Below are 11,321 nucleotides of genomic sequence, written 5' to 3'. Positions count from 1 at the left end.
TATTACTAGAATTTACCTAAGGTTTTTTTCATTTTTATTTGAAAATCATCATTTATATAATAATGAGTTAATAAATGCACTTACAAACTTCAATTTTTACTTTTTATAAGTAGTTATTAGTGATTAAATGACGTCTGTAAGTACTGTTAGCAAAACATTTGATTTCTAAGTACTACTAATACAAATTGTGTCCAGTGTATTAAATTGTAAATGCTTAAGTAGATGAAGTAAATAAAATCTTATTTGAATTTCTACTTTTTCCATAGGTATAGATTCAATTGCGAACTTTATACTTGACTAGTAGATCTGACATATAAGGGGTAAAATATACAAAATAATATGATAAATAATATATGAAGGTACAAATTACGTGTTAGCATTAGTTATTACGCCAGACAATAGAATTTATGTTAATTATATCATAGACTGTAACAAAACTGACATTACATCACCGAAAATGAAACGATAAAGTCGAATGGTCGTGTGTAAGAATCTAAACTAAACACTAAAAAAGATTAAATCCCATTCTTAGTTTAATGGCTTTTAGTTGTACCGACAGGGCACAGATTATTTGGTAATGTCACGCAGGATGAAAAAGACTGAGGGAGACAATTGGATTGATCGGTACGGTTGAGATAATAATATTTTTTGTTAATCTTTAACCTACAACAACACAAACATAAGAGTTAATAATAAAGTAAATGAATAATAATTGTTAGTATTCCAATATAATACTATTCACAGCTTAATTTTATTACGTTTAATATATTTCCATAAGAATGAACAAAAAGGACTAAGCACAAACGTCAACAAACATTAAATATTTATTAGGCGAGTGATAAGGAGAATGTCATGAATAAAATAGTTTAGGACAGACGAACGGAATATGGGTTGCGAAACCTTCGTCTAGGCCACATAACACAGCAAATGGTCACAAACTCTTATTTTTGCCAAGTAACTAGGTGTGCATGAATGCTGAGGCGTAGACGACAGATAGTGGAAGTGTTTTAAATGTGTGCTTAACCTACATTGCAGCTTCCAGTAAGGCAATGATCTCACCGGAAAATGTAGAGGTTTCAGGGAGGCGTTTAAATAGAAAAGTTATTTTATACTTAAGGATCCAACAAACTGCGCCAACACAGCCATGCGGTAAGCGTTTAGAGGCAGTAAATATAGGAAGGTAATTTGGCCAATTTTCATGAAATGTTCTTTAAAATTGGACACTAGTATCAAGAATTTTTTTTACGGGTCTGAGGATTTTTTTTTATTAGAGGAGGATTATATATGAGAACTTTAATGGATGTTGAAAAAAGAGGATAACAAGAAAAACTGGAAAGAGTAAAATGATAAGGGAGGTTGGTTTACTTAAGGAAACAGCTTAATAGGAATAAGGATGATGGACTATCTGGTTTGCAAAGATATAGTTTGTTTAATCCGATCAATAGAGGAGGAGAGAACTGTAACGATTTGATGAGAAAGCGGTCACCTAAACATTGCCTCCCTATTTGTAAAGGAGGGCCGACTCTCAAATTTTCATCACACCACACAGAGATTTTACAAAGACATTTACAACGAAGAGCCCGTATTTCAAGTAACTACGAGTTATGGTCTTATAGATCATCTTAAGGGTTTAAGGGTGAGCTCATCACCAAATTCTAATCACTACTCTAAGGGAATTAATTTCTTTTTCACATTTCTTGCATATATGTTCATTGTGCAAATCAGTACAGTTTTCATTCATTTTCTGTCTGAGTTGAAGAAAGAAATCATATAATAGGTTGGGGAAAAAGTTTCTTCGTATTTTATATGAAAATTCAAAAAGTTTTTTTTATAGTTTATTTACATTTGACTAAAGTATGTAGGTGCCATTTTGTTCCATTACTTTTTGCCATCTTGTTGGTAGTGACATGATCCCATTGCTATAAAAATTTTGGGGCTTCTGATCGAAAAACTGCGACAAGTGGTTTTAGCAGTCCTCTCGTGATGTTAACCTGACACTGCCTAAGGAATTCTGCAGAGACCGAAACAGATGAAAATCTGAAGGTGCAAGGTCAGGACTATACGGCGGATGCATTAATACCTCCCAGCCAAACTCTCGTAATTTTTGTTGAGTGGCTAAAGATGTGTGAGGTCTAGCTTTGTCATGGTGAAAAACCACACCCCTTCTGTTGATCAATTCTGGCCGCTTTCTCTCAATTTCTTGCTTCAATCTCATCAATTGTTCGCAATACAGTTCTGAATCGATGGTCCTGCCGGACGGTAACAGCTCATATTGAATGATGCCCTTCCAATCCCACCATACACACAGCATTACCTTGTTGTGAGTTAATCCGGGTTTTGCCACAGTCTGTGAAGCTTGACCGGCCTTTGACCACGATCTTTTTCGCACGTTCTTGTCGTATGTGATCCACTTTTCATCACCAGTTATCAGCTTCTTCAAAAATGGTTCGGTTTCATTACGTCGTAATAAAGAATCACAAATGAGTACACGGTTCATTAGGTTTCTTTCAGTGAGTTCATGAGGCACCCATATATCGAGCTTTTTTGTGTACCCAGCTTTATTCAAATGAGTCAAAACCGTTTTGTGGTCAATTGCCAGTTCTTCAGCTACATCGTAACTACTAATATGCCGATCTTGCTCCACTTTTTCAAAAATGGCATCAATTTTGTCCGTAACAGGGCGACCAGAGCGAGATGCATCTTTGATATCAAAATTTCCGGCTTGAAAACGCTTAAACCAAACTTGCGCTACTCTCACAGATACTGCATTAGGTCCATAAACATCACAAATTTTTTTCGCGACTTGAGTTGCATTTTTACCTTTTTTATAGTAAAAATTTAAAATGTATCGAATTTCTTCTTTAGATTCACTCATTTTAACAACAACAAAAACAAATGAAAATCACACTAATTCCTAATTTGAATTTGGAAGTGCCTTCTTTAAAATTAAAACTTTTTAATGATACCAAAACCAGCCAGATACAAATGGTATAGCCAAAGAGATTTTATTACAGGTTCATACATACTATATGCGAAAAGACTTTTTCCCCAACTTAATATGTAGAAGATATTTAGAAAGATTCTCACAAGATACTCCCCTTTAGCAAAGGCGATTCGAGTCTGTTGTGAGAATGCTATCAATGGTGCTCGACCCTATTAATCGAGTACGTTTCTGCTTTTCAGTAACGATTCCAGCCGGTTCTTTGCAACGTGTTCTTTGCTAAATTTAACGAAAAGGCGAATAGATGAAAGGTATAGCACCGTAGGAATTGTAGTATGAAGGGTTTTCACTAAGTTTGAGAATGGGGATAGGAATTTGTGTCTTCTAAGATTGATGGACAATTCCTTTGATAAATAACTAATCATTATTTATAAGTTTAAGTCGGCAATTAAATTCTTAGTTTGCCGAATTAAGATTTAGTAGTGCACAATAGCAGCTGAGTTATTAACAAATTGCATGAAATACTTCAATATAGGGTTTGTTTATCTTTATTTCTAATATGATTGGAATTATAGGCAAAAGATAAGCTGTTTAAAAATTATGGTATCAAATGTCGGCATTTTTGTAAAAATAGTAATTTATTAATTATATTTGTTTAAATAATGGTGAATGGTAATTTTTTTTTCCGCTAATGGTTTATCTGTTTTAAATATGTTGATCTTGTTGTTGTATACAAATTATTCAGTGCAAACGCTAAGGATAATTTATTAGACAAAACAGCTGTTTGATATGGTCTCGGTCTCGGTCTCGGTTTGATACGGACAAATATAAAGAACAATGAGTGAGGAAGTTTTTAGATATCATTCACATGGCCGTAGGCAGGTTTTGGGGGTTCAAACACCCCCGAAATGTTTTCGCTAAGTTAAGGAAAATCGCGGTAATCGTATGATCAAAAAAATATTTTGCACTAATTAAACAAACAACACGTAAGTATTTATTGATTTCAATATTCGTTAATTAGAGGTATTTATACTTTTCCTAGATAGTTGAAAATTCTTTATAAAGATATATATTACATCATATAGATATATTTTACATCGACTCTTATGGACAATTCGAGGGGATTCCGAAAATTTTGTTAATTAGAGGAAGTCGTGATATTGAGGTACGTTATATTAAGGTTGCATTGTATATTATATTGAAAATATATGAATATAACGTTAGAAGCCGGATAGCGCTCTTTGCAAACACCTGGGAGACTGCTTTGGTGCATACGATCTCTAAAAAGGGCAACCGCTCAACAACTACAACAGCCTGTAAATTTCCCACTGCTACGCTAAGGCCTCCGCTTCCTTTGAGGAGAAGGTTCGGAGCATATGAGCATGAGCCACCACGCTGTTCCAATGTGAGTTGGTGGAATACACATGTGACAGAATTTCTATAAAATTAGACACATGCTGGTTTCCTAACGATGTTTTCCTTCAACGCCGAGCACGAGATGAATTCTCTATATTCTTTTAAGTTCAACAGATCAGACTCGTTCAATTATAGGGCTGTAGTCATCACCTCCTTTTTCAAGGTAATGGAGTCAATTCTAATCGACCAGCTCCTGCGGTACCAAGAGAGGAGGAGTACGAGCTGGTTAGCGACCACCAGTACGGTTTCTATAGGGGTCGTTCAGCCGGTGATCTTCTAATTTATGTTACTAATAGATGGGCGGAAGAAGTTGACAGAGGGGAAGGTATTGGCAGCCAGTTAGGACATAGCGCAGGCCTTCGATCGCATCGATCGCGCAAAGCGCTTTTTTCGAAGCTCCCTTTCTACGGGTTGCCGTAGGAAATGATGCAATTGGATCACCAGCTTTTTGGGAGATCGGGGCATTAAAGTCGTGATCTATGGTGCATGCTCTTATGTAAAAATTGTCAATGCTGGTGTTTCACAAGGCTGCGGTATATCACTCACTCTGTTTCTTCTGCATATCAATGATTTGTTGCAAATCTGTAACATTCTCTGCTATGCAGACGACAGTACCGTAGACAACTCATAGGTAGATCGACTCCCTGCCTTCACCGGGTCACATTGTAGCTACGGAACCTCCGGCTAAACTTAATCTTCTGCAACCGCAAAACGACGAAAGTTTGCGCGTTAAACGCTAAAATATTAGCCATATGTCATATCTCCACGATTTCAGAACATTATTTAGCGTGGATATGTTGAGCCTCCTTCAGTTCCGCGGTCAACTGGGAGGCAAAGCCAAATTGGCATAAAAAAAGCTCGGTGTGCTCAGCAAGGCAAGACAATATATCACGTCGGCCCATCGCCTAAGACTATACAAGGCGCCAATTCGACCCACATGGGATACTCCCCTCACCTCTGGACGGGTGCTCCCCAGTACCACCTCCTTCCATTTGACCATATGTAACGCAGAGCGGCTCGAATTATCGACGATCAAGCCCTTTCCGACCTGTTTGATCCTTTGGCTTTGCGTAGTGGTGTTGGATCACTCTACATATTCTACCGAATTATTCATGGGAAACGTTCCGAGGAATTATTCGGATTAATCCCGGCTGCTGAAATTCACCTTCGGACATTTCGCCAAAATTCAAAGTTCACCCACACCACCTTGATGTCCGAAAATCCACAACAGTGCTATTTTTAAGACATTTTCTCCCTCGCACAACCACTCTGTGGATCACTCTGTGGCGTTTTTTCCGTATCGATATGATTACGGAATCTCAAAAAAAGAGCGTATTCTTTTCTTAAAGGCCGGCAACGCACCTACAAGGCCTCCGGTGTTGCAGATGTCCAAGGGCGGTAATATTCACTTACCATCAGGTGAGCTTCTTGCTCATTTTCCCCTATAACACAAAAAAATCGTCGGTGGTCTTTTAAAAAAAATTGTATAAATTATGTACAATTTTAATATAATTATTAATCTATAATATAATTTTAAATCTATGCTTATTTTAAAATTAACCTGTTGCTTTTTATTCTGGATCTCGGAAAAAAATGAAATCCTGGCTACGGCCCTGATCATTCATAAATATTTTGTACATACTGGTTAAACAATGATGATATTTTATCAAAAAGGTCTTCCCTTACGTTTTTAAAGGTAAATATAATAAAAATATAAAATATTTGAGGATTAGGAATAAAATTTAAAAGTATATATTATTTATTTATTTCCGAATATTACATTTTTCTTACGATACATTGTAAAGAACATGAAATATTGAGACACCAATAATTTAGGAACAGAGAAGACAACGGACGGCCTGGCCGTTTACATCTAAACTCAATGATTCTACACATTTATACCACAATAACTAGGTACTAGCAATATTTTAAATCGAAACTTGTGCTAGGAAGTAAGATAAAATAAAAAAAGAATAAAACAATTTAAAATTACAGTACAGTATTATTTTGTTTGCAGTCTTTATTGTATGTAAAATCAATGTATGATTACTTTTCTACAAGAAAAAGTTTTACTTTTGTTACCACTGCTTTCATAAAAAATATCATAATAGATATACTTCAAAAGTGATCAAACCATGTTCTACATTGTTAAAAAAAGTAATAAGTTATAATATGTTTATTGAATATTTTCATAGTTGACCTTTTATTAGTTATAACTTCAGAAATAAATAAAAACATAAAACCATTATTATCAATGCTGTTAACAGTTTAATGTCTAAAACTGAGATAGTTTTGAGTTTTAAAAATGTTTTTGTATAATATGTAATACTTTTGTTGGAAAATTGTTTTATGTACTAAATTACATTCAATTGCAATTTTAATTTACTAAAGTTACAATGTATTAAGTTCTCTGATTTGGTGAACAAAATAAATAAATTGATGTTCTAAAATATGATATTTATTTTGAACAAATAGTGTTTTAAAAACAATTAATAAGTAAGCAGGAGTGTTTTACACTCAAAAACAGTTCAACAGTCTTTATCACTGGATATTTGAAACATTGGATCAATTGGGAATTTTGCATTTCCAATAAAACTAAGTCACAATGAAAGAGAAAATATGAAATTCAAAATGATAAAATAGTGTGAAAAGAATAGTGCAATATTATGTTATATTCTCATAGAATTCTTATCTTTTTAACAATATATTTAGACACCTTGAACATTTCCTCTACCACTACAGATACGGGAAAAGTAAGATAATACAACATTTTATATCATAATAAGTTAATTACTACAGTGAAATCCTCAATAAATAAATATAAATTTGAAATTTGAATATTTATTCATTGTGACAAATTTCGTTTTTTGTAAGAGTAAATATTTCAAATGTATATATTTATTTATTGGAAGTGTAGACACAATGTTTGAACTAACCACTAACATTTAGATTTTAATAAAATTTTATTTTTTTTTTCCAATAAGATTAGCCATGTCAATGATAAATCTGTTTGCAGCTTGTTAATAAAATTTAAAATAAATGCAAGGTAGAGTAAGACGATTTATTGTATTACATATTCGACAAAATAAAATTTACAAATGAGTTTGTAGAATACAAAATTTACATGTTCACACTTTGCTCGCACTGTAAAATTATATAATAGGATACTTTTGAATAATTAGAAATTGTCGACAAAGTTAGAATTGATTTTTTCTTAATAAAAAAACTATATAAAATTGTAATGTGAACATGTTTATAAAAATTAATTTTTTTGGTTAACAAAATAGAATACATTACAGAAACTTATTTAAGCCGTCCTCACGATAATATGGAGGCCAGAATCAGTATCAACCACTTGACTCAGTTGACCAATCTTGAGAGAAAAAGCCACATCCTCAAATGCTTTCTGCATCTGTCCCTTCTTAAAACGGCCCAAATCTCCATTGCGCTTGGCTGATGAGCAATCAGAATAAGTCTTGGCCAGTTCCTCAAAAGACAACTCCTTGTTCACAATCCTCTTGCGAAATTCTGTATAGATTGTAAGTACATTTTATATTATTCACAATTTGGGTAAACTTTTTTCCTTTTACTTCTTGATAGATATAATTTTTAGTGACTTAATTATTTTAAAATAAATTAAGATTCTCCATTAATAATAGTATTTATGAAAATCAATTGTACAGTTTTGAAAAACTGATTTTTAATTTATTAAAGATGTTTGTTTTGAATAATGTATAATTTCAAATTACCTTTTAACATCTCCAGAGCTTCCTCCTTTGTCCTAGTGATGTTCTCTTCGCGCCAAGACGACGGGCGCCGGCTCCCAGCGTGCTTCACAAGCAAATGGCTGCATTGTATTTGAACAGGACAGACCTCATCATCATCCTCATCTACCAAAGGAGCAGGGCCATCTGGCTTGTCCCACTGCGACTTTTTGGTATGAGTGTTCAAGAAGTATATCATACCTGTAATTTTATGTATAATATTTTAAAAATATGGACATTACATTGCAGTTTTTTTATGTAGCATTAATTATTCAAGATATGTACCTAATAATATGATCCTTGAAGATAATATATGTATATTACATATACAATTAACAAGTATATATTTGGTGTGATCAAAATATCAGTGCAATTTGAATGTTTGGAGCACAACAAATGTATATAAGTAAATTATCAAATCAGTTACCAAAATAAATACCTATAGTCTATTCCAATTGAAGAACGAAGAAAGATATTATAACTTAAGATTAATGCATTCCATGCAATTTTTAACTGCTCTAAATATAAATTTATTTAAACCAAAACATTATTCTAATGAAATACTCATTTTTATTGAACATACATATTGAATATTACAGATTATTCAAGTTGTTAATCAATAATATCACACTAATTTGATTTCAAATGTTGTTTATTTGGTTTCTGTCGTCTTGTGGTTGGATATGTATAGGATTTAGTCAATTTTAAGGGCTCAGGGAATGTCAAGTGAAACCATCATTGTATATATACCAAATGTCATTAAGATCAATTGAACGAGTATCACCACCTATTGGTAAACAGCTTATCTAAGCTTCTGTTTGTCAAACAATGTGTTGATGGAAACAAACATATTTTTTATATATAATTTTTTAATAGAATGCCATAAGAGCCTCCTCATGGCAGGTGGTCATCACTGACCACAGATACACCGTAAGAAATTGAAACCAATTGAGGTGTACCTCTAAAGTGCCATCAATAAGTACCTGTAGTTAAAACACTACTAAGTATATTATGTATACAATCAAAATGCAGATGTCCACAGATTTATTTTATTTATTTCTGTTCATATATTTACAAAAAACTGTTGACTATATTATGAATTGATATTATGAACTGAGGGACTTTATTAAAATATTTTGTGAATTTAATTTTTGGACAGAGGTCAAGCTGCATAATAATAAATTGTCATTCACCTCTAAATAAAAAAAAAACATATAATATTTCATTTCAATACCTTTTATATATATAAACTAATAATGGCCTCTAGTGCAGTGCAGTTTCGATAATACATGTGATATGTAATAGCTTTATGTATTTATTTTAATGGTTAAATGCTGTTCAATTTTATATTAAGAGCTATAAAACTTGCAACACTAATTTCACTCGCTCGATCAAAATGGAGTAAGGTATCAAACCAATGAACTGTATTCTAATTTGCAAGAAATCAATGTACTATTGTTATCAAAAGTACCTAAGAAAATATATATTGTTTTCAAATGTGAGTATGTAAAGGTCTCGATTCACTGTAGAGTGACACATTTAAACTTTGTATTCGAAGGAAACAAAGGACATTAGCATGACACCATAAGCTTTGTCTAGACATGTTTCAAATGATATGACACCTCCATCATAAAATTATAAAAAATTATAAGAGAATATTTAGTTCAAAATACAATAAAACACATGTAAACTGCAAACACTACAAAACTATGAAAAAAGATTTTGGTTAAACAAAAGGGATAACCCAGCATAACATAAGTCTAGTAAGATTTCCCTAAACCCCTATGGTCTTCAACATATTATGTTTTTTAAACAGACTAATCATTAATGAACAAGGGTTGTTAATAATGATTAGTTTTTAGTAACTAAGCATGCTGTTTTATTGTAAAATAGAATCGACTTAAATCAATTAATCAATTTTATTTAATAAAGGACACCGGTTCGACTAATTTTAGCTCGAGGTCTAAAAATCAATAAAGGATGCAGGGTAGGTAATAAATAATTAAATTGTATATATGCACTTACCAGTACTCCTACTTTTACGTGCTTCCCACCCCTCTGGAAGTGTTTCTTCTGAGGTTGAAGCCATTTTCTAAAGATTTATCACTTTTTTTAAGTAACCCAACAAAATATATGCTTTTTTTCGCTAGTGCTAATGACAACCGTTAACTAGTGCACGAAGCGGTAACAAGAATAAAGTAGAAGGTATAGGGATGCACACTGCACATGCGTAGTGTTAAGTTAACCGAAAAACTGTTCTGGAATCTGAAGGAACCGAGTATCGATTTTTTGTACGACAATACGTACCGAGATATACTACGTTCGGAAACTTAAAACTTAGTAAAAATTGGAAATTATAACTATAATATTGAAATGTATTGGCTTCAATATGTGGCCATCACAGGACACTCGGCACTCGGCAGATGTGGGACTTCAATTTATTAAATTTATATGAATTTTGATTTTATAATTGTAATAAAAAAAAGTATTTAAATAAATTGTATTTTATTTTTTTAATATTTCTATAATATATATAAAGAACGTTTATAGTTGAGCTACCAGAGCTGCTCATTAGTTTTATTAAGGGTAATGTGGAAGAAAATGTTTTTATAATTATTTATTTTTAATAAACATAGAGATGAAATTATATTCAGATGACTAAAATTTAATTTATTCGCAATTATAAATCAAAATATAAATTATTAAACGCAAACATAATTTGTTTCCAGTAGCTTTAAATATTGCAATGGTAGCCTCGATTTTAGCTAGGTAACACTAACACAACCTGGTATTGCCGTATTGATTTATTTCTACGCAAAAAGATGTGATTTTTTAAAGTACCGGGAGGTCTTGGGGAGGTCGCCGGTGGATCCTACTTGTAGGTATATCAGCAATATTGATTAATCTTATTGCGCTTGCGTTAGGTCAGTGTTGCTATAATATCTAAGCCCGACTAGATCAACATTACTTTGTTTGTCTGTTTGTTCAATATTTTTAATGTTATTAGTACTACATAATTATTTAAGGTATATTTCTACTATAAACGATATCCTTTTAAATTATTTACTATTGCAAAAACTATATATATAAAAAGTATATACAGAATTGTACAACAGTGTGTGTATTCATCTTTTCAACGGAGCTCATAATGAAAATACTATTTACTGACACAAAGTCACGCGACGTAGCTTATGGATTTA

The 11,321-nt window shown here is 32.6% G+C and overlaps 1 protein-coding gene across 1 annotated transcript; it reads right to left on the bottom strand.

The window, feature by feature from the left end:
• Positions 1–6,106: 6,106 nt before the first annotated feature.
• On the bottom strand, positions 6,107–10,436 carry LOC124543129 (putative peptidyl-prolyl cis-trans isomerase dodo). Its single transcript, XM_047121196.1, has 3 exons — positions 10,147–10,436; positions 8,107–8,322; positions 6,107–7,885 (listed from the first exon to the last, which is right to left on the bottom strand). The coding sequence occupies exons 1-3, from the start codon at positions 10,208–10,210 to the stop codon at positions 7,665–7,667; spliced, it is 501 nt and encodes a 166-aa protein (XP_046977152.1). The 5' UTR covers positions 10,211–10,436; the 3' UTR covers positions 6,107–7,664.
• Between the last annotated feature and the right edge of the window lie 885 nt (positions 10,437–11,321).

This window comes from Vanessa cardui, chromosome Z (assembly GCF_905220365.1).
Source record: "Vanessa cardui chromosome Z, ilVanCard2.1, whole genome shotgun sequence".
Taxonomy (NCBI): Eukaryota; Metazoa; Arthropoda; class Insecta; order Lepidoptera; family Nymphalidae; genus Vanessa; species Vanessa cardui.
This window is presented reverse-complemented; position numbering and strand designations above follow the sequence as displayed.